Here is a 21,815-nt window from a genome sequence, read left to right on the forward strand (position 1 = left end):
GAAATGACGTCAATGCGAATTTTATGGGCAAAAAGGATTAGGAGAAAAAACTTCCTGAAGATCTGTGTCCTTGATCTTCGAGTGCGTTGTACCTGTTTTGAATTAATTTTACACTAAAATAATTTTATTATGGAGAAAAAATATTCTTTCGATTATATTGATTTCTTTTTAAATAAGAATTTATGCTTTCTTTGAATAAAATAAAGAGAATAAAATCTTTTTATTCTTGTGGAATTTTTTCTCTGGTGTAAATCTTCTTATAAAATTATATTCGCGAAATAAACTTCTGAATATCTTTTTGCTCATAAGTCTGCACTATATAATCAGCAGGTAGTTAAGGAGGCATAAGAAAAAAGTTAATTTACGTATAAAAATTTATTCTTTGTAAAATATTTCTTAAATAATTTACAAAAAAAAATATAAATTCAATTAAAACTTTTACTTTTTCTTGAGTCTATCCATGTACAAACCTAATCCCTTTTGGACTTGTGGCTGAAGAGTATAGTAGAGGAACATCTGAAGATCCTGTTCACGATCCAGTGTCTCCAGGAATCTCCGCCGGAAGGCTTGTTTGGTCAGAGCTCTGGCTGTTTTGGGCACCTTCGCGAAGAGTTGAATGAAATCTGTGCATTTGGCAATTGCCTCCTCCTTCGTGGCCACCACATCATCCACTAGGCCAATCTCCCGAGCCTTCTCCGTGCTAAACATCTTCCCCAGCGTCAGAGCAAGTTCAGCTTCACGACGCGGAAGGATATTTTCCATTGTAGCCATGAACCAAATGGGTGCAACAATCCCCAATTGAGTCTCATTGAGCCCAATTGTGAAGTTTGGTCTCATCACCCGATATTCACAGCTCATGGCCAGGAGGCATCCTCCAGCTGGGGCATGCCCATTGATTGCAGCTGCCGTGGGGAAGGAAGAGCCAAACAACTTCGTCCAAACATCCTGGAGGGTTGTCCAGAACTCCTTCAGCCGTGCCTGCTCCGGTTTGTACATCTCAGTGATGTCCAAACCAGCTGAGAAAACCGTCTCTGCGGTTGATGTTAAAATCATTCCGGTTGATTTATTCTTCTCCACATCATCGAGAGCTGAAGAAATCTCCCGAAGAAGGTCAAGATTGAGACTGTTTACAGGAGCTCTGTTCATTGACACCACTGCTATTCCCGTCTTATCATCCACCTGAGTTCTCACGAGATCCGTCGAGGCGAATCTGTAGCTCCCCCGAAGAACCAGAGGAGGGAATCTCCGGACAAATGGCAGGAACATTGCAACAATCTGCAGGAACAAATTATTAAGATCTCTTTGAACTCTCAGAGTATTTATTTAGAAGAAAATAGAAGCAGTATTACGTGAAAACTAACGTAATAAGCAGTGATTAGATTTTGGACTTTTCAGGCCAACAACTGGAGTGACAGCACAGAGATGAATCAGCACGAGACTAAAGTTTTACTATCAGACGATTTTAACATTGAACCGCTTAAGAATTTATTCGTAATTTTATACCTTTTTTTTCTTAATTTACATTTTTCAGGTGTTGAGCGGTATTTACTGTTTTTTTTAGTAATTAATATTTATATTTTAAAACATAATAAATTTTTATTAGATACTCTTCTTCACCCCTAAGTCCTTGTTTTTCTTCGTGTTTTCTTTTTTGCAGGGTCGGCTTCATTGCATATCAAACAGCCTGTTTTTTATTTATTTTTTTTACTATTTGTTCCTGGATTTGTCTTTTAATCCTTTTAATCCTACAAAACTCAATTTCACCGGAAAAACTGAATATTACCCACGAAATCGCAAGAAAATCGCGAAAAATCAACAATATGAGCGAGAGAAAACGACAATAAAGCCATCCATCTCCCTCACACCAAACAGTTTTTCACGCGGCTCCAAAATTGCCACCGCGGCAGCACTTTCGCGTATTGCTTTCTCCCTCTCGCATGACAACTCATCACAACTCACTTCCAATTTCTGTAGTGTTGAAAGTTTCTAGTGCTCCCGGGAAAATCCTCAAGGAAAAATGGTTACGCAAAAGGCAGCAAAGAGTTCGGGATTCACAAAGGAGGAGGAACTCCTCCTGCAGGATTTCAGCAGGAATGTGAGCACAAAATCCTCAGCATTGTTCTACGGGAATGCCCTGATTGTCTCAGCAATTCCCATTTGTAAGTAACATCCAAGTAGTCCATGTGCCGGGAGTTGGGTGAAAGTTTTTAATGATTTTTCTTTCCGGGGGTACATTTAGGGCTCTTCTGGCGCATCCACATGATTGATTTGGTGTCTTCGATCATCTTCTTCGTGGCTGTCACCGGGTTGACCACCTACCTCATTGCCATGGCGTACAGAAACACCAAATTCTCCCTGAAGCACAAATTCGCCGTGAAACGCGAGGATGCCGTTACCCGGGAGATGACCAAACTCCTCGCGGATGACAAGAAATTGAGCCGAAAGGACAAAGATGAGAGGATTCTGTGGAAGAAGAATGACGTAGCTGACTACGAAGCCACCACTTTCTCCATCTTCTACAACAACGCACTCTTCCTGGCCATTGTAGTCTTTGTCAGCTTCTACGTCCTCCGAACTGCATCACCCACATTCAATTACATCGTTTCCGTGACTGGAGCTGGAGGTCTCCTGGCACTTCTTTCCACCGGGAAATCATCATAAATCTCCACAGCATAAAACAAAAGAAAAAGTTTTTTTTGTATGTATAATTTATTTCGAGGCAAAGAAAAAAATCCTTTAATACTCGAAAAAAGTGAATTTGGCATCTTTGTTTGTTTGTTTGTTTGTCCTCTGTGGAATCTCCGAGCGTGAGCTTACATTTCTGCATTCAAGAGCATATTGAAGAATCTACGGTTGATGCCCAATTCCTTGAGCTTTGCATTGGAGGGTTTGTGGAGGTCGTGACGTATGAGGATGTTTGCACAGAGTTTCTGCAGCGAGAGGGGCCCCTCCGGTGACTTCTGAAGGAGGTGGAAGGAGTCACTCTCACGCGTGACAATGAGGATGTTGTTTGGGGCAATGCAGTGCACGAGATCAACGTAACAAGCTTTGATTTTGCCAATGAGAGCACTCCTGCGGGAATAGATGTTATGCCGCCACATCTCCAATTCCGGCGTACGCTTCACGTAGATCATATCCCCACCACTTTCAGCTAGAAAGATCCTCTCCAGCATTGAGCACGGTGGGAAGAATTTTCCGGAACGGGGTTGCGGAAATAGTGTCCAACGCATCCGTCGAACATCCAGGAGGGCAACTCTCTCGGAATTCGAGTAAGTCTTAGCTGCTCTCACGCCAAACAGCACAATCCCCATGCGGTCACTCGCAATAGCATCAAAGGCAAGAGGTGTCAGGAAGCCAGGAAAGTTCCGTGCTTCCGGTAAACGGCTAACACAACGGAATTTTCCCCTCTTGGCCAGGTTGTACCGATAAACTTCCGCATAGATTTGCCGGCTGTCGCTGTCCAGCGCGACATTCCTCACAAAGAAGAAATAATCTCCCCAGATTACGGTATTCCGTGCAAACATCTCATTAATCATCTCCTTCCAGATCATCGGAATGGGTGGGTGGAAATCAGTTTGGCAGCTATTCAGGTCATACTGGAGAAACACAAGGGAATCTCCAGCATCTAGGGTAGCCAGATTGATGATGGAATCACGATAGAGATGATAAACTTCCAGGTAACGCCCATTAGCATTCAGCAATTTCCTATCGATCGGGACGCGAGTTACATGGAAGTTCAGCGTGGTCAGGTCGATGATTCGGAAGTGAACCTTCGACCCATTTTGTGTTTTTCCCACAAGAAAGGTCCTATTCTTCGCTGAATCCTTCCAGACGCACCAAAAAGGGAGTTCTCCGACGTCCACTTTGGCCTTTTTGCCCTTTTTCCTGCGAAAATTTTTTAATTTCCCGCGGAAAAAGACATCCCGATGCCACAAGAGGTGCATGAATGTAACGGTTTTTCTGCAAATTATTAATAAAATTAATTTACCAAACATTTTTGTGTTTTTCTCCTAATTTTTTATGTATAAAACGCATTTTTGGGGCTCCTGGGGCCCCCGGGAAGCCTCTTTTTGTGAAATTTGGGGCCCGCGGAAATATTGACGGTTGGGGATTATTCGAAATTTGAAGTACTACGTTGAAATAATTTTGGCGGCTGTGTTTAAAGGGTTTAAAGTTAATGTTCCTCACTCATACGTAATTTTCCGGCTTTTCCTACCGCAGGAGGCTTTTTTGGAGCCCCCTGCATTGGAAAATTTCGCGGAAAACGCGAGAAAATTAAGGAAAACTGATTGTGTGAGGGAGACAGATAGCGATGAAATAGCACGTCTCATTTCCTCCTCAACCAACACTGTCATAATGTTGGTAGCAGTGTTTTGACACTGACAGTGTTTTTGATAAAAAAGAAGAAAAAGTGCAAAAAATCCAGGAAAATCAAGGAAAATTCCACTTTAAACCAACAAAAAAGAAAAGTCATCATTTGTGAAAAGCTACAGAGGAAAATACCACGATGGACTACGAAGATATCGTCAATACAGAAGAGATTTCTTCTCAACCAGTACGTAAATAATATATTTTTCTCAACATTTTACAGATTTTCTTTAAAGAATTTTAAGGATAATCTATGGAAAATGCTTCTAAGAAGAATTTCCAACAATTTTCTGTACATATTTGGGAAAATCATGTGTGGGAAATCCCACAAAAAGTGGAAAAACCTTGAAACATTTTTTTTGCGCACAATTCTTTGTTTTTGCGTCGATTGCATTTTCCATTGATATAACTGCCAGTGTACTGGTAAAAATGAATTCGTGAAAAGTAATTTTATTTGGGGAAATTCAAAATTTTTGTAATTTTTAAAAAGAAAACCTGGAAAAATTCTCAATAAAAAAAATTATTGTAGAAAGATTAAATGAAATTAATTCTTTTTCCAGGAGCGTAAAGAAACCGGAAAACGTGGAAGGAAACCCGGAAGAAAGGCATCAACGGAAAAAATTGATGTGAAGGCAAAATTAGGTAAGGAAAATTCTCTTCTCTAGGAAAAACTCACCAGAACAGAATTAAAAGAAAAAAACGGAAAAGACAGTGAATAAAAAAATTAAAATTTTAACATGCAAAATAAAACAGAAAGAAGCCGTCAGAGCGCCAGGGAGTGCAGAGCCAGAAAGAAACTTCGTTATCAGTATCTGGAAGAGCTGGTGTCTGACCGTGAAAAAGCCGTCCTCACTCTCCGGGGTGAATTGGAGAGGGTAAGTTGGGAGAGAAATTTACCTTTTGTTATCAAAATCCCATCACAATTACTTTTTTTTTGGGTCAACTTGCAGTACCGACAACTTGCGATGGAATTGGACGCTGGCAGAGTGCCGGACAATCTGCAGGCAATTCTCGAAGAAATGGGTGCCATGAAGCAGGAATAGAAAGAGCCAGAAGCCATAAATTCAAATTCCGAGGTATTTTTCCACAAAGATTTCTGATGCTCTAACGCTCCCGGAAAAGCCGGAATTTTTTTAAAATTTTTTTTAATATAATATAATATTTTTTTTAATGATTAAGAGAGATAAAATAATATATATTTTCATGTGTCTATAAAAAAAAGTTTTTTTTTTGCAAATTCTTCGGGTAAATGAACTTTAACCCTGCAATTATTTTTCCCCCTGACCTCCCGTTGATTTTCTCTTGAAGTTCTTCTCATCGAGAAACTTCCAGCAAAGGTTAATGGGAAATTTACAGAGACTTTGCAAATGAATATATTTCAGAGTTTTCATTAAAATTCATTTTAAATTTTGTCAGGGGTGTAGTCAGAATTAAATTGAATGGGGGTGTTTTTAGAGTTTTTTTTTTCTTTAATTTAGAGGACAATGAAAATGTAATAAAAATAACTCCTTTAGATAGAAGTCAAAGATTAAACTCATTAAAACAGATTAGTGGTTGCTGCATGAGAATTTGAAGTTTTTGACGATTTAATTTGTATTCCCTCGTTTCAAATATTTTTTCTAACGTTTTAGAGTTATTATTTAACCCTTGGAGGATTTGGCTGGCCAAAGTGGCCAATTCAACTTTTTCAATCACCGTAAAATTAAAAAAAAATCTATAAAACATCTCATGATAAATTCTACACTTGTGTAATCGTTGAGAGAAAATTTAGAAAAAAACATTTTCTTTTTTAGATAAAAATTAAGATCAAACTTTTGAGGTTAGAAACCTTGATCCTTCAATGTTTGACGCTTAATTTAAAATTCATCGTTTGACATTACTTTTTTAACGTTTGATAAATCTTTTCTAACGTTGGAGAGTTTTTTTTACTGTTTAACGGTATTTTCTAAACTTTGTCCATTCTTTTTTTATGTTTATCATTAATTTTTTAACGTTTGACTTTATATTCTAACGTTCAAAGTTATTTTGTAATGTTTATAAAATCCCTTTAATTTTTTTTCATGTAATTCTTAGCCATGGAAATATTTCCTTTAAACCCCAATTGTCCTAACTTTTAGGGCGTTAATCCTCCCTGACTACGTCCCTGAATTTTATCATATTAATTTTTTTCTTCATTCATTTTATTATTTTTGCACAACTTTGAATTATTTTTCACATTTTCAGAATGAATTTAATAAAAAAAATTTACATGATAATTCCCTCTCAATTGAGAAAGTATCGAAAAACACAAAAAATTAATAAATAAATTTTATTTAAAAAAAAAACTCGAGAGCGAATTTCTGCACGAAATAAATCCCATTCAAGGTGAAAAATCATAATTTTCACTTAATTATCTCTCCTCCTCCTCCTTAATTTGCGTGCGATCACTTTCTTATCTCCCCCCGTGCAGAGGCAATGAAAGGGAAATCATTGCGTGGGGAATATTGATTTATTGCAGATCAATAGAGCGAAAACCTTTTGCTTTCGCATGCAGAAGAAGTGGAGAGAGATTTTTGCAGAGCATGGAAATTAATTAGAAATTTTCAAAATTAAATATTTTTTTTTATTTTGTATCTTTTTTCATCATTTTCTCATTTTATCACATTTACACGATTTTCATTGCAAGTTTGTTTTTTCTCCAATTTCAACGTTTTTTTTCTTCATCCTCTGCTCTTCGTTACGTTAATTAATTACTACAAACGTATGGTAGGTAGTCAATGTTCTCTCTGGGAGAATCGAGAATGTATTCTCACCAGTTTTTTCTTCATCTTTTTCCTTTCCCCATTTCCTCATTGAGACCCATTTTCATCTTCACACGGGAAAAGCTTATGAGCTAGAAAGAGAAGAGAAGGAAGTTGGAATGTGTAGTGTTGTTTAAGAGCATGAATAGTGTGTCTTTATGGTTGGAGAATTTTTTATGTTTAAGAGCATAAAAGCATAAAATGTATGTTAAAAAAAAAAACTACTAATTTTAAGACTTAAACTCGTAGCATTTTGTGGCAGTCTCGGTGTCCCTCTGGGGAGGTTCAATTTACTACAAAATAAATCATCTTTGGTTCATTTGTTGTGGGGCAGACTCACGTACAGCACGCGTGCTTGTTCACTCTTGCGCAGCAATTGAGAATCCCGTGGCCTCGGGGGAGATACCGTGGAAATCGTCGGAGGGGTGCAGGTGCAGGAGATGCAGCGGCTGGAAAGCGGCATCGTACTGCGGGATAGTGTCGCCACCGGTGAAGCCCATGGGGTCAACTTGACTACTGGGATCTGGCACGTTTATTTGGAAGCCCGTGGCGTCCTGCGGTGGCGCTACGGCCATTGTGAATTGCTGCCCGTGTTCCGTTGCCGATGCATCGGAGTCCGGGAGCGAGATGGGTTGAATGCGCGCCTGGGCATTGTCGAAGAAGCTATCCTGCTTCTGGTAGTCATTTGAGTACGTGGGCACGGTGTAGGCTGACTCAACGCTGTAGATGTGCTCCGCTGGTTGCGACGGCGGTGGTGGATGGCTGTAGAGGGGGTAGGAGTCATCAGTGCCATAGGGTGTCTGATCATGGGTTGACTGCGTTGGCTGGTAGTATGTGTAGCTGTGGTGGGGTGAGTAGTCCTCCGATGATGATTGCTTGTAGGTGTCCTTAATATAAGAGTCTTTTGTGTAAGATTCTTTTGGGTATTGTTCTTTTGGATAGATATCTTTTGGATAAGATGTCTCTTTCGGGTATGGATCCCGTAGGTAAGACGTATCCTTGTGGTACGTACTCTTGTGCGATGATGGTCCCTGCGTGTAGTCCTTCACCTTCACCTCAACCTTCTTCTCAACTGGATACGGCTGGGGGATGTAGACCTTTACGGGGATCTTCACGGGATACGGCACAGGTATCTTCTTCTCAATCTCCACTTTCACGGGGAACGGAACAGGTACCTTCACCTTCTTCTCCACCCTCACGGGGACTCTGATCTTACGCTCAACGGGTACGGGTACGGGTTTGTGCACTGGAACGGGCACCTTCACCTCAACGGGCACATGGACGTGCTTAACAACGGGGTAGGGCTTTGGAATGGGTATCTGGACAACTTTCTCCACAATCTTCTCCACTGGATAGGGCTTGGGGATGTGTATGACTCTCTCCACGGGGTACGGGACCTTAATTTCCACTGGAACCTTCTTCTCACGCTCCACAATCTTCGGCACATGCACAATTTTCTCAACGATCTTCTCATACGGTACGGGTTTCTCAATAATCTTCGGTATAGGAACGTGTATCACCTTCTCGACGATCTTCTCCACGGGCACGGGCTTTGGGACGTGAACAATCTTCTCCACGGGAACATGCACCACCTTCTCAACGAGTTTCTCCACAGGGTACGGCTTGGGCACATGCACGAGCTTCTCCACGGGGACATGCACCAACTTCTCAACGGGTATCTCAACGGGCACTTTCTTCACCACCGTTTTCACATGATTGTGATGATGATGGTGATGGTGGTGCTTTATCTTAATCTTCTCCCTTGGCTCCTCCCTCCGACTCTCCTGGGATTCCGCATCCGCCGCAATGATCTCGTACTTTGGGAAATGCACCAAACGCTCGGAATGTCCCGTGATTAGCTCCTGTTCGGCCGGCAAGATAATCTCATGGATCTCCTCAGAGTGGGTTTGACTATCGATACGATGACTACCACCACCCTTGACTTTATTGGTGCTACTAACTGGTGTACTTGGTGTGGTTGTTGTTGTTTGTGCATTCTTGTGCTGCTGCTGCTTCTTCTGCGGTGCCTTTGCTGGTCCCTTTGCATTCTTCTTGGTGCCACCGCCACCGCCCGTCTCAACAATGTGCACCGTGACGCGTCTCCCACCGGGGATGGATTTCTTGACTGGCTTCACTTTCCACTGACGCTCAACACGCTGGGACGGTGATTGGGCAAGATCTTCCTGCATGGCGGATTCGGCTCCCTCAACATCACTCGCACTCGCAACCTCATCTGCACTTTCGATCTGTTTTTGACCATCCTCCACGGACGCAGCGATCGTCGCAGCTGATAAAACTAAGAGGAAGAGTCCCTGAAGAAAAGGAAATTCCTCATTTAATATCAAATTATAATATATTTTTATTAAATAGTTTTGGAAGCTAAACTTTCTTTTATTCTTTTATTTAATTATTATTTATTTAAAGAGGTCTCCTTTCGGTATGCATTGGCGGTAAAGCTCTGTCTCTAATTGTCTCTAATTTAATTCATCAGCTATGTATAAAGTTTCCTTTACAATTTAATTTCCAGCAATGAATTTCTTTCAAACTAATACTTAAAAAACTATTTTAGAATTTTAATAAAATTTTCTAATCAATCTTGAGTCAAAAAACTTTAATTTAATCCGCTAAACTAGTTAAGAAATATGCTTGAAAGTATGCTAAAAAGCTTCTAAAATAGGAATAATTTTCCTTAGCTTGAGATCATGATCCAAATGCTTTAATAATAATAGGTAATAATAATTTATTTCACCCTTTTACAGACTAGTGTTTTAGGGTCCAAATGCTTTATATCAGATCAATGAAAGTTTATTTTAGTAAGCTCTAAATTGATCAAGATATTCCAAATATTAAATTCGAAAGTTTTTTTATCCATCCGGCGCCTCCATTCTCATCTCTTATGTTAACAAAGGAAAATTCACGACTTAATAAAATAATTTAAAATTGAAAACATTATTCTCTTGATTAAAAAAAAAAGCTTTAAAGAAACTGTTAAGAACAAAAAGGAAGTTTTTTTTTAGAATTGAAAAAATTCAATATTGTGGGAATTTTTCTATAAAGGACTTTGATAAAAATAAGTAAATGAATAAATCAAGTTTGAGGACTAATTCTTAGCAGTTTTATTTGCTTCTTTGTGTCCTTAACTAACAATCTTTCAGTGGTTGTAAAGTATCATAACGTCAGACTCATGTTAAAGGGGATGTCCTTATTTCATTAGAATTATTTTTGTTATTTTGCTGATAAAGTAAATCAAATAATTTATTTCTCACTGGATTAAAAAAAAATGATTAAAGCAACATTTAAGGATTTAAATCACAAATTAATTTCACGTCCTAAAAAAGAGATTTATTTGCTAAAAAAATTGGAAAATTGAAGCTAATTTTATCAACTTTATTAAGCACTTAAAATTCACACGAAAATAACTTGAGATTTCAGTCCTCAAATTTTTATTTTTTATCATTCCTTTAATTCTTTTTCTTGCGAGGATTCTTTTTTCTTTAATCCTTCTGATCATCCAGAAAATAATCCTTCACTTTGTGGGCTTAAGAAATCCATTTTGATCACACAAATTCACTCTCAATTGAAGCACAAACAAACTAATCCTTCGTAAAGTTGTACAAATAAGATCACAAATAAATCCTTACCGTAAACCTCATTTCGAACTGCTTAACTCTAGCGAAACAAGTTTACTGTTTGAGATTCCTCGCGGTGGTCCCGCATTTATATAGCCTCATTGGTTGAGTTAGATTGGAGCTCTTTTATGTTGTGGGGGAGGGTATACGCAAATAATTAGCTGTAATTGACTTTCGCCTCACTCCCAAACACGACCATCATATTGCACCCAAGTGCAAGTCCATGGTTGCATGTGAGGGCCCATCATACATTGCATTGGATGAAATGAAAGAAAACGTGCGTCTGCGGTATTGTTTCCATCGTCATCCACCACGTCGCGTAGGATCACACACAAAAGCACATTCAATGGAGCTTTTCTTCCATTGTGAAAAATCACACAAAAAGATCGGGAGGAGAAGAAGAAAAAAAACTTAAATGTTTTACTTGTATGTGTGGCGCTCATTCAACTCTTCTTCATACCTCCCAATATGTGTGAATCACCTTTCCGTTTTGTTGCATTTTCACATTGCAAGAGGCAGCAGAAGAGAAGAAAAAAAAGAAATATTTGTTTTCCATTTTGTTTTCTTCACCATCCACCAAACATTAATTGAGATACGCCGCAATGATTTGCAAAGCCCTTGTGCAGCATGAAAGTGAAATGGAAAAAAAGAGAGAAGAGATGATGTTTTGGGGAGAGAAATATGTAAAAAAAAAATTCGCATAAATGCCCAAGATCCGACAAGTTGAGAAAATTTATGTGGGGCGAGAGCATTGACACCCAGCACATGATCATTGATCCTTCTTATTAATGAGATTAACTCACTCTTACTACATAAATACTTAAGTAGGTACTTATTAGGTGTGGAGCGGTGGAAGATGAACTTGTCTTGCACTCTATGAGATGTTCAACAAAGGTTTAGTGCAGTGACCTTCTCTCTGGTTAAGATCTTCAACAGCTGTTGAATCGATCATTAACTTTTAGATCAATTAACTTGGAAAGCAAAAATTTATGCTAACTCTTGTAGTGTGATCTTATATTAATAACGAAGAGTCATTCCTAGCATTTAAACTTAAAAGCTTTGGAGGAAAATTAGAATTCTTCTTTCCTTTTGAATTAAATTCAATTCTGGTGAGAATCAGGAAAAAAATCAGCTGAAAAAATCAATTATCAGCACTTTGTTCTTGTTTAATGGAGGTTGCAGGATAATTTTTGTATTGTAGGTATCGAAAAAAGCTTACCAAAGCTCTTATATTAAAGTTTGAAAAATTTATCTTGACACTAGAGATAATAAAATCAAACAATTAGTGTTTGAGAAAAGCTCAAAGTTAAATATTTTCCAATGAGATAGAAAGCTTTATTTAATAATTTTCTAATAGGGCGGAAATTTTTTGAGCTTAGTCCGCTTTGCCTCAAACCTTGCCTGATTTTATTGACTCCTAACTCTTTTAATTATTTCTTTATTCCTTCTAAAGCAAGACTTTTTAATTTATTTTCTTTGTGGATTATCGTTTGAGAATAGCAAAAGAATGTACATATATTTTCTTAGAATCAGTCACCCACAGATAACGATGGAGACGCCTGGTAGTCCGATGATTTAGGTTAAAATCAGGCATAAACTTCAGCTAGTTTGTAGTGAAAATTGAAAAGGGTTAAAAAGTCCTCAAAAGCTCTCTTTTCCAATTAAAAAAAAATAAATTTTCATTTGACAGTGGAGACGCCTGGTATCGCAAATTCTTCAAAGTTAAAATATTCTCGAATATTTTAAATATTTCGTAAAGAATCGTTTCTGCTGCTTCCCATAAAAATAAAGTTGTAAATAGCTGGAGCTATTGGAGCTTTAGGGACGTTAGGATGAATTTTGCTTTGAAAACATTTTGTTATTTATTTTTTTGTCTTTATCTTATCAATGAAATTCTCTTATTCTGTGAATTTTCCTTTTAATCTAAAGGCAAATATGGCTCAATTTTCATTTCATTTTTCATTAAGTTTTTTCTTCAAAATTAATTCATTAAAAGGGGATTAAACTTTAAATACCTGGCTTTACATAGCAACTCCACAAAATCCGCTAGTTCAAACTAATTGTAATATGTCCAAAAAATGCATTGAACGCAAGTGAACTGGTAAACATTATTTGTGGTTCTTTGCACGACTCACACCAGAGAATTCCGCACGCATTTGCACTTTCTCGCGCGTTGACTTGAAAAAATATCTACAATTTTAACAAAATGATGTACATTATTCAGATAGGTAGCAACGAAAAAAAAAAGATGAAAAAAAAACAAATGAAAATTATGAATAATTAAATAATTTATTCCTTTAATTTATTCGGAAGAATACAATGATTTTAATTTCGGGGGAAGTCTTTGCGACAAAATATCCTGTCATCGAGGACTAATTCATGTTTCTTTCATTTTTATTTTTTTTTTGAAATAATATTTAAAGTGTATAAGAAAAAGAAAGAGATAGGTAATTACAATTATGACTAGTAGTATGATAAAGAGAAGGAAAAAAGGGGTAAGATCATCCTTTTTAGCGATGGATGGCACAAAAGTATTTTTTTTTATAAAAATTCAGAGATTTCTTTTTTTAAAAGGTTTTGTATCAAATAAAAAGAGTGTGAGTATCGAATAAAGTGTTTTTCGTTTTTTTCTACACAATGAATTCTCCGAGATTAAACTTTCGCTATCACTATATGCAATAATTCATTAAAAATCATAAAAATTGTATACTACACACCCTCTTTTTTACATAGATACTTGCTAATCAGATTAATAAGATTTTTTCTTGTGTTTTTCGTACAAAACGTACACATAAACATCATAATATGATAGATTGTAAATGAGTTTTTTCACATTGCCAATTTAACGCTCATTTGGCTCATATTGTGTTTTCTTACACTCAAAGAGGCATTCTCCTGTGCGCGCATTCCACGCAAAGAAAATAGCTCTTTAACTGTGATTTTTTTTAGCCTTTTTGGCGGAGGTGATTTAAATGCCTCTAAATCGTATTGTTGGTAGAGAGAAAGGAGAGACGGATGGCCAAAAATCACTTTGACGAGGGGTAGTAGTAGAGGACAGTATTGCCTGGCAATTGCCATCGTGATGCCTGAAGCTCAATCAGTTGTAGCAACGTACGACGAATTGCCGGAGATGATGAAGCAGAATTGAGGAAGGCATCGCGTACAGATGCAAGAAGGGATTCAAGTTGTGGTGCCAAATGCATCTCCAGGTCCCGCCCGATGCACGTTAGCACGTAGAATAGGCATTCAATCTGCAAAAAAGAATCACAGAAAAGGACGATTTTTGAGCTTAATTATTTTTTTAAAATAATTAATAAAATACTCACTTCGGAAAGGGATCGAATGGGTGGACGCACAGCGTCTTCGCAGCATTTGGACAGGAGAGTGAGGAGGACAAGAGTTGGTGGTACACCATCGCACTGAGTACGTAGCTGAAGCTGCCGTCTCTTCATCTGGCAGAACATTTCCGTGAGGAAAGCCATGAATGCCGTAAAACGTGGCCGAGAATTATTTCTCGTGTTGGGAGCTGGTCCAAGAACCTGCGAAAAAAATTAGAAAGCATTAGAATTAAAGGGATTGGTGGGAGAAACCACCAGCCACATATTCATCCCCTCTTCTAACAATTCTTTGCACTGTTAGAATTCTTCAGGGTATACCGGAAAAAATTGAATTACTAAATTATATTGCTTGGAAGGGCGCATGATTGAAAAATCATCCCCTCTTGTTTTTCCCACCACCAGTGAGATGCTAAGGGTGCACTGATAAATTCAGGCAGAAACTTAGGGTGAATATACTGGGAAAAGCATTGCAAAGACTATCCCTTCCACATTAAATGGGACTGGAGGGGATGATTTAGAAAGTAAATTGTATCCCTTCCTATAAGAATTTCTGTGAAATGTTAGAGGGTTGGTTTTGTTGTAGAGCAACATGTTGGACTGGGAACGTTTGAATGGGGTTGAAAGATCTCAATTAATTAATTAATCTCAGAATTAATATTTAAATTCTTCATTTAACATAACTCCTAAATCTTCCACTTAAGAATGTTTTTCAAACCCCCTTTTATTGCTTTAAAATATCAATTACATTATGTTAAATGAAATGGAATTAAATGCGCAAATAAATCCCAAAACGCACCCCGCAAAACGATTTCATTTTATCTACAAAATGCAAAATAATAATAAAAGTAAAATTGAAAGTCGCGTAATTCATCTTCAAAACAATAAAAAATCTTCATCTCATTAAGCACGCCATAAAAATGTATTGTGCTTCCTTCATTAACATTTTCATTTTTCAAAATAAAGTTTGATTGAGCGAAAAGTGAGGCAATTAAAGGGATATATGAGATCACTCACCTTATCTCGCTCTTGAAACCACTGCCGGCATGTATTTAGAAGTGCTTCGAGGAACGTTTCTTTCCTCTCCTTTGCCACAATTGCAATACAAAAGCGGGAAATTGGCAGCGCATATCTGTAGCATAAAACAAAGAAAAGAGAATGACCAGAAAAGTGTAAGATGCGCTGGTGCATTAAAATGGCACTTTAATTGGCAATAGGAAAGAACTCCACCTTCGAGCTTCCACGGCTCTCTGCATGACGTGACAAGCGAGTTCCATGAGATTTCGCGCACTCAGCTGGTTGGGATCTTCCGTGGCTTTGTCCACGAGTGACTGTACCTCCGGTGTAAAGGTACCAATATCCGTGGCTTCACTTCCCAGCGCTAAACCCAAACCGGCAATTCCGCGTGCAATTGTATCTGCGGAGGAGAGACTCTTGCTCCGCTGTAGTGGATTAGGGTTTTGGTAGTTCTGTGGCACTTGATTTGCGGGGGTGTGCACAACCTGAGGTTCCGGTGCAAATTTAACCCTCGGGGCGGACTAGAAAAGAAAGAATTTTTTTTAATGATTTTAAAATAAGAATTTTGAGCTTAATCAGATTAAATTATCTTAATGTCAGTTATTTTCAAATTAACAGACTTTGACGTTCTCTTCTAACGTTTGACACGGTTTGACGTGTTTTTTAACAGTTGATGTTTTTTTTCAAGAGTTTGATTTTTATTTCTAACGTTTGACTTTTTTCTACTGGAAAATTTTTATTTTTTTTTTGTAGCGTTGCATTTCTACGAGTTAAATATTCTTTTCTAACGTTTGACATTTCTTTTTCTGACAGATGACGTTTCTTTCTTAAATTTTAACGTTTCTTTTCATGCATTTGATTTTATTCTAATGTTTTTCCCTTTCGTTAGAAAATTCTTTTATTTTTTTCATTGTCATGCAATATTTAGTATAAAAATAATTTCTCTTAATCTATAAAAGAACACCTGAACTATCTGAAGCTTAAAAATGAGTTTTTAGATGGTTTAGATACCGAAAAACTTTCTTCCATGCCTTCTTCAAGTTGTTGATTAATTTTTAGAAAATAAATAAATCAAACATTTTAATTTTTAATAAATCCTTCGGCCTATTTTTTCTTTCGTAAATTTTCAACAATTTTTTTCTTTTAATTTACTCAAGGTGGTAGAGTGTATAAATTCTCCATACAAATTATCTCACAAACACGCGATTCCTGCTAAAATATTTCAGTCACACCTCCACGATATTTATATTATTGCTCATTCATTTGCAAATCAATTGGCGCACATATTGAAAAAAAAAAGTATCCCGAGACTTGCAATTTCCGCCCGCATGACGATATTTTCCTGCAATATTTCTGCATGTTTTTCGTGCATTCAAAAAAGTGCCAAAAATGCAATTAATTTTCTAAGCAAAGACTAATATGAAAAAACAACACATTAACCTTAACCTTGGGATGGGGGCAATTAGTGGAATTAAATGGCAAAAAAAAGCATTTTACCAAGTTGCTGAATGAAAGGAGTTTTTCTTTAATTGGTTTGGTGGTATGAATGATTGATCGATTTGAAATTTTACGCACCAATTCATGTATAAACCAAATCTCGGTGAGATACCTTAAACAGGTATAATTAAAAAATTACCAATCTTTACACATCAAAATGGTTTCACTTTCAAGAGAAAAATGCAATCTTGTGATTATTTTTAAGATTTTCTACTCTAGCTTGATAGATTTAATAATTTTCCAACGATTTTCTTTCTTGAAAAACTTTAAAGTTTAATTTTAAATTATTCCCAATAAGGCGCTTATAATTTTTCATTTATTTTATTGTATTGTATTTATTGTACAAAATGAATTAATTGTTGTACGAAATGAATAATATTTCTGATTAATTAATTTCTTTTACCCAAAGATTAATACCTACAGCTGAATATATGATTTTTTTAGTTCGCAAATTAAATATTTTACTGACCATTTTGTCGGCTAATTTTATGGTTCACTTCCAACAAACGTCTAGTTCTTTTGGGGGAATAGTAAAGACTGATTGGTTTGATTTATAAAACGTCCTATTGAAGCCAACGAAATAAACCAAAAAATGCATTTTTTGTTGTAATAATAACTTATCAGAACCGTTACCGCAATCACATTCAAAGTTGTATATAAACTTTTTTGTTATTTAGGGGAGAATTGCGTAATTCTGAGCTTTTGAATTTAGTTACAAAAATAAAAATTATTTCAGTTAAATGAAAAACTATTGGAAATACTTGAAATGATCTTTTGACTAGTTTCCAAAGTTTTATTTAAAAGTAATTTTTCTCTATTTTATAAATGAATCAAAATTAAAAAAAAATGTTTGATAAAATCATTTAAATTCTGGAAAATTAGAATGTTTCACATCTGCGTTAGAGTATGAATCAATGGACGTGAAAGGGTTAGAATTATAACAATAGCTACTTAAGGAAAATTATGGTGTAAAGATCATTTTTTTTTCAACTAAAACTCTTTAAAAATTCCACATAAGAAATATTTAAAACAATTAAATATTCTTTAGAGAAAATGCAACACAATTAAGCTCTAAATGTAGTTTTTTAGAACCCTAAAAGTTCTAGCGAATGCCTATCGTATTACTACAATTTCTATACAAAAAGTATATTTTTACCTAAAAACGAATCACTAAAGAATTCAAATTTACTCCTCTTGACGGTACATATCACAAAATACCCGATAAATCCAATAAATCAAGCTGCTGTTCTAAACTAACTTCGCGAGGAGAATAACAATTTTTCAAAAATCTTTAATTCTCAACGACCTTGCGGGAAAACTTACATGCAAAATATTTCCGCTGGATTGGGAATTAACGAGGGGTATCTGAGACGCAGGCATTGCCATACCCATCCCCAGTTGTCCCATCTGAAGAGGGTGCGACAGCAGGATGGCCGTTCGATGACCCGTGAGATTGTTGAGTGTCATCTGCGGATGGGGCCTTCCGCCAAACTGCTGCTGTTGCTGCATGTTACCACTGGACTTTGAGTGCTGCAGATTGTTTCCTGTTGGTGCAAACATATTCACGCCAGACCTGCAAGAAGTGCTAATGTGAGTTGCATAAGTCTTTAGTGGGTGCGAGGGACACATAAATCACACACGCGGACTTCCTCTTACCTGTTCATCGTGAATTCTTGCGCGTGTACATTTAGCTTGTTCTGAGGCAACCCATCAATGCGGACGTCTGCAATGCGATGGGGATCTTTCGTTAATGCAAAATGTTATTCTTTTTTGTTATGTAAGATTCATTTGAAAAATTAAGTAGGGGGGAATTGGGAAGCATCCATTTGGATTTATTTAGTCACTCACTGGGTGGTCGATAGATCTCAAGAGCTGGCTTCATGCGCATCTGTTGCTGCTGCTGCGGTTGATGCTGCTGATGCGGATGAAGTTGCATAAGGCTACGTCGTTTAGCATTCATCTGCTGCTGATGATTTGGTGTACGTACAAAACTCCTCTCCCGGATGATCCCAAGGCCAGTTGAAACTGGGGCAGGTGCTGCTGCCTTCTTCACCTCCCCATTCTGACCTCCCGTCAATTGTTCGGCCATCGCAGGCACACACTCACATGCACTCAACAACAACAAAAAAACGAAGATTTCTTGCGCACAAACTTTTTTCTTCTTTATTTTCTACTCTAAACTATTTAACACCTTCGATCACTTAATCACAATACAACGTATATATAATATATTATGTACAGAGTGTTTGTATATAAGAATACTAGAGAAATATCACATTTGGTTCCCTTCTGTGGCTCCACCGGAAATTCCTTTTGCACTATCACAGGAAAAACCGTTTAATCTATATTACAGCAGAAGAAGAAACGACGACGGATCATTTTTTTTGGGGCGCGAGGAAGCGAGCATTAAATCATGATCGATGCTTTTTCGCGCACTTGGATGACGTAATTACCGCATGTGCCAGACTCCACATAAATAACTACATATGCGTACAACACTATACCTAATGATATTAGTTAATACCGCCGTGTGTATACATAGAGAGAGACCCATTATATACAATCGCCGTAAAACACACAGAGCGAATTGTGGATCGAGGGACGTGGGCGTTGTCGTTCAATGCAATCAACAATGGGCAACTTCATTGTCTCTCTTCTCGGCATTTTTCCAGCACACAAAATTCTCTTTAATTTTTATTTCTTTTTCTTTTCTTTTTGCCTAAATATGATCCTCCCGCGCGATTTAGGAGCGAGCCTTTCTTTTACACTCAAAGAATTATTTCATTTTTTTTAATTAGTTAAATCTCTGTCGCAATTTAATTTAGCAAAAAAAATGGAACAAATCCTCGTTAGAGCTGTGTCCCCGTGATTGACGAACTCGCGAAGACACACCAAAAAAAAAATTACAAGTTCAATTTGACGATAGAAACTACAACAGAGATAAAATTGAATATTGTGAAGAAAATTCTACACTTCATTGAAGAATTAAATGATCAGAATTTTTAAAAATATTATTTTTTTTTATATAATAATGAGAATATCTTGTGCGAACATTGATGAGATAGAAGATCAAATTGCTCCTTATTCATTGTGTATTAGCAAGTAATAGGATACTGATCGCATAAAAACGGAAAAAATCAGTAACGACCTTTATTCGAACCGACTGTCTTTTGAACGTGAGACTAGTTGCTTGCCAATGAGCAAAAGGTTCATTAACTTTTGAAATTTGTATTAAATTTTATATTTTTTCTATTTTTTGTAAATGAAAATTTATTTAATTGCGTTTAGAAAGAGATCGTTTGAGGCTTAATATTTTCAATATTAGAATTTAAAAGGTTTTAAAGTTGATGGGAGCTCTAGGCTAAACTTAAACCTTCTTATATTTATTTTAAGTCCTTTTTTAACTATTTAAATTAATCAAATTATTTTTCCAAGTTGAAAAAGGTGTTCAAATGCAAAAAAGGCTCAAGAAAATAATATTTTCAATGTTTCTTCGTTTCATGTGGCCGCGAAGGGGTTAATTTAGTGCTTTTTATCCTAAACTTTTGAACCGCATGGTGCAAAAACTTTAATGCAAAAGATTCTTTCGTTATGTCCATGTATTAAATGCTTGACTCTGATTCTATTTTCTTTTGTGAAATAAACTCCTGATGAACGTTAACAAAATTCAGTTTTTCTTTTTTAGGGTAAATTATGGCATAATTATAGTCTAAATTGAGTCCTTTAAAAGCGCGATAAATTATTTTTTTTTAATCAAAATTTATCAGTGCAAAGTCAGAAATGTAATTCTTTATTCCATTCAAAGTTAATTTGCACTGAAACTTCACCCCTTTTTTATGGAATTTAAGTGAAACTTTGTTCATTATCCAATTAAATCAGTCTTTGATTAACTGATAAAATCAAGAAGAGTGTTCATTGGTCAATTCTCAAAAGGAGAAAATTTTTATATTAAGAATTTTGTGTAATCCAGAGAAATTAAAATTAAAATCAAAATAATTTTATTGAGCTTTATGTGCCAATTTGCTCCACCTTACACTAAAACAAATCCTTTGAGCATTGAATAAAAGAAAATGGCAATAAATTAACGAAATTAACTAATGAATGTGTACCCATCAAACATCTAAGGGTTAAAAAAAAAATTCTCATTTCATTGCAAGTTCCGCGTGGTTTACTCATTGGATTTATTTAGAGAAGAAGAGAGTGAGAGAGCGAATAAAGTGCAAATACAGCCTTTTGTCGTGACTCAGAGGAAACCTCCACTTTTGGAGAATTTTTGGATTTTCTGCGGGGAAGAAGTTGAAAAGAAAGAAAAAAAAACGTGACTGTGTTGTTTTGGCATGAAGTGTTAGTTGCGTAGGTGCATTTATGTAGTACATGATCACCCAAAAAGCTCTCCGCAACTTTGGTTAAATCGTCAAAAAATATTTTTCTTGAAGATTTTTTTTTATTCCACAACAGGAAACTTTTGGTTTGATTTTCTTCCCATTTTTTGAGGACGTGAGAGGACAAGAAAATTAATTTTTCTTTTGAATCACAGAGAGAGAGAGCGCGCGACTACACAGTGCTCAATGTGATTAGATGTAATTCTAAATTCATAATTATTCATCCACATCCAAAAATAGAGGCACAATATTTTTAGCGAAAGGCACACACTGTGTGAGAAATTCTGCTTCATCGAGAGAATTTCCCCATTGAGATTGCCTGATGCTCTGTGAAACAAATGGAATGCTCAAAGTTTCTTCCTTCCTGGCCACCCAAAAAAAAATCTCCCCCACCGCACACACACCTCGTGCTCTTTTCAGTATATCACAATTTTCATTTTATTTTCTAATAAAACAATTTTTTTTTTTTAAATTAACACTGCGTAGGTTTCTTCTTTTAGTGAAGAAATCACATCGCGCGTATAGTTCGTTTGAGAAAATCTCTTTTAATTTGATTTGCAAAAAAAAGATTCTTTTCTCACTTTTTTTGTTCTTTTAAATTAAAAAAAAAGTTCTTTTTGCGTTGGTTTAGTTCCAAAAATCCTCTTAACGGGCTACTAGAGAGTTCGACTGGGCGCTTGTTTCGTGTCGGATACTTTTCGAGATACTGAAAATTGTCTCTCTTACCCATCGCCACGAAATTAACTCTCGAGATCGGCTCAGAATAGAAGACTCGCTCGCGCGCGCCTCTCGATCGCTCCACAGTCA

The 21,815-nt window shown here is 36.6% G+C and overlaps 6 protein-coding genes across 16 annotated transcripts; 2 read left to right on the forward strand and 4 right to left on the reverse strand.

Annotated features, from left to right (window-relative positions):
- Positions 1-360: 360 nt before the first annotated feature.
- On the reverse strand, positions 361-1,830 carry LOC129791175 (enoyl-CoA delta isomerase 1, mitochondrial-like). 3 transcript variants are annotated; one of them, XM_055829219.1, is made up of 2 exons: positions 1,350-1,830; positions 361-1,275 (listed from the first exon to the last, which is right to left on the reverse strand). In XM_055829219.1, the coding sequence occupies exon 2, from the start codon at positions 1,264-1,266 to the stop codon at positions 439-441; it is 828 nt and encodes a 275-aa protein (XP_055685194.1). In that variant the 5' UTR covers positions 1,267-1,275; positions 1,350-1,830; the 3' UTR covers positions 361-438. The 3 variants fall into 3 exon arrangements, with proteins under 3 accessions (XP_055685194.1, XP_055685196.1, XP_055685195.1); XM_055829221.1 differs by having other exon boundaries at positions 1,504-1,634; XM_055829220.1 differs by having other exon boundaries at positions 1,362-1,622.
- Positions 1,831-1,928: 98 nt separating this feature from the next.
- Positions 1,929-2,757, forward strand: LOC129791179 (translocon-associated protein subunit gamma). Its single transcript, XM_055829227.1, has 2 exons — positions 1,929-2,159; positions 2,240-2,757. Exons 1-2 carry the CDS (start codon positions 2,018-2,020, stop codon positions 2,659-2,661), a joined length of 564 nt encoding a protein of 187 aa, XP_055685202.1. The 5' UTR covers positions 1,929-2,017; the 3' UTR covers positions 2,662-2,757.
- Positions 2,691-5,194, reverse strand: LOC129791178 (uncharacterized). Its single transcript, XM_055829226.1, has 2 exons — positions 5,045-5,194; positions 2,691-3,960 (listed from the first exon to the last, which is right to left on the reverse strand). Exon 2 carries the CDS (start codon positions 3,942-3,944, stop codon positions 2,814-2,816), a length of 1,131 nt encoding a protein of 376 aa, XP_055685201.1. The 5' UTR covers positions 3,945-3,960; positions 5,045-5,194; the 3' UTR covers positions 2,691-2,813.
- On the forward strand, positions 4,376-6,657 carry LOC129791181 (REPTOR-binding partner). The gene is made up of 4 exons (XM_055829229.1): positions 4,376-4,555; positions 4,929-5,010; positions 5,122-5,243; positions 5,319-6,657. Exons 1-4 carry the CDS (start codon positions 4,508-4,510, stop codon positions 5,409-5,411), a joined length of 345 nt encoding a protein of 114 aa, XP_055685204.1. The 5' UTR covers positions 4,376-4,507; the 3' UTR covers positions 5,412-6,657.
- Positions 6,658-6,953: 296 nt separating this feature from the next.
- On the reverse strand, positions 6,954-10,840 carry LOC129791168 (uncharacterized). The gene is made up of 2 exons (XM_055829202.1): positions 10,790-10,840; positions 6,954-9,460 (listed from the first exon to the last, which is right to left on the reverse strand). The coding sequence occupies exons 1-2, from the start codon at positions 10,799-10,801 to the stop codon at positions 7,508-7,510; spliced, it is 1,965 nt and encodes a 654-aa protein (XP_055685177.1). The 5' UTR covers positions 10,802-10,840; the 3' UTR covers positions 6,954-7,507.
- Positions 10,841-13,047: 2,207 nt separating this feature from the next.
- On the reverse strand, positions 13,048-21,755 carry LOC129791174 (uncharacterized). 9 transcript variants are annotated; one of them, XM_055829212.1, is made up of 9 exons: positions 21,413-21,716; positions 19,080-19,130; positions 18,475-18,944; positions 18,283-18,367; positions 17,950-18,199; positions 15,343-15,650; positions 15,130-15,244; positions 14,104-14,316; positions 13,048-14,028 (listed from the first exon to the last, which is right to left on the reverse strand). In XM_055829212.1, the coding sequence occupies exons 3-9, from the start codon at positions 18,713-18,715 to the stop codon at positions 13,804-13,806; spliced, it is 1,437 nt and encodes a 478-aa protein (XP_055685187.1). In that variant the 5' UTR covers positions 18,716-18,944; positions 19,080-19,130; positions 21,413-21,716; the 3' UTR covers positions 13,048-13,803. The 9 variants fall into 9 exon arrangements, with proteins under 9 accessions (XP_055685187.1, XP_055685193.1, XP_055685188.1 ...); XM_055829218.1 differs by lacking the exon at positions 19,080-19,130 and having other exon boundaries at positions 18,283-18,349; positions 21,413-21,755; XM_055829213.1 differs by lacking the exon at positions 19,080-19,130 and having other exon boundaries at positions 21,413-21,755.
- Between the last annotated feature and the right edge of the window lie 60 nt (positions 21,756-21,815).

The sequence above is a fragment of the Lutzomyia longipalpis genome, chromosome 2 (assembly GCF_024334085.1).
Source record: "Lutzomyia longipalpis isolate SR_M1_2022 chromosome 2, ASM2433408v1".
Classification (NCBI taxonomy): Eukaryota; Metazoa; Arthropoda; class Insecta; order Diptera; family Psychodidae; genus Lutzomyia; species Lutzomyia longipalpis.

What these genes read in the sequence shown, in the direction of transcription:
- LOC129791178 (XM_055829226.1), bottom strand. Translation starts at nt 3,944, where the DNA reads ATGCACCTCTTGTGGCATCGGGATGTCTTTTTCCGCGGGAAATTAAAA.
- LOC129791175 (XM_055829219.1), bottom strand. Translation starts at nt 1,266, where the DNA reads ATGTTCCTGCCATTTGTCCGGAGATTCCCTCCTCTGGTTCTTCGGGGG.
- LOC129791179 (XM_055829227.1), top strand. Translation starts at nt 2,018, where the DNA reads ATGGTTACGCAAAAGGCAGCAAAGAGTTCGGGATTCACAAAGGAGGAG. An exon ending in TGTCTCAGCAATTCCCATTT is followed by an intron (nt 2,160 to 2,239) that starts GTAAGTAACATC and finishes GGGTACATTTAG; the next exon opens with GGCTCTTCTGGCGCATCCAC.
- LOC129791181 (XM_055829229.1), top strand. Translation starts at nt 4,508, where the DNA reads ATGGACTACGAAGATATCGTCAATACAGAAGAGATTTCTTCTCAACCA. An exon ending in AAGAGATTTCTTCTCAACCA is followed by an intron (nt 4,556 to 4,928) that starts GTACGTAAATAA and finishes TTCTTTTTCCAG; the next exon opens with GAGCGTAAAGAAACCGGAAA. An exon ending in TGATGTGAAGGCAAAATTAG is followed by an intron (nt 5,011 to 5,121) that starts GTAAGGAAAATT and finishes AAAATAAAACAG; the next exon opens with AAAGAAGCCGTCAGAGCGCC.
- LOC129791174 (XM_055829209.1), bottom strand. Translation starts at nt 18,715, where the DNA reads ATGGCCGAACAATTGACGGGAGGTCAGAATGGGGAGGTGAAGAAGGCA. An exon ending in AGAGCCGTGGAAGCTCGAAG is followed by an intron (nt 15,245 to 15,342) that starts GTGGAGTTCTTT and finishes TTTATGCTACAG; the next exon opens with ATATGCGCTGCCAATTTCCC. An exon ending in CCATTCGATCCCTTTCCGAA is followed by an intron (nt 14,029 to 14,103) that starts GTGAGTATTTTA and finishes TCTTTTTTGCAG; the next exon opens with ATTGAATGCCTATTCTACGT.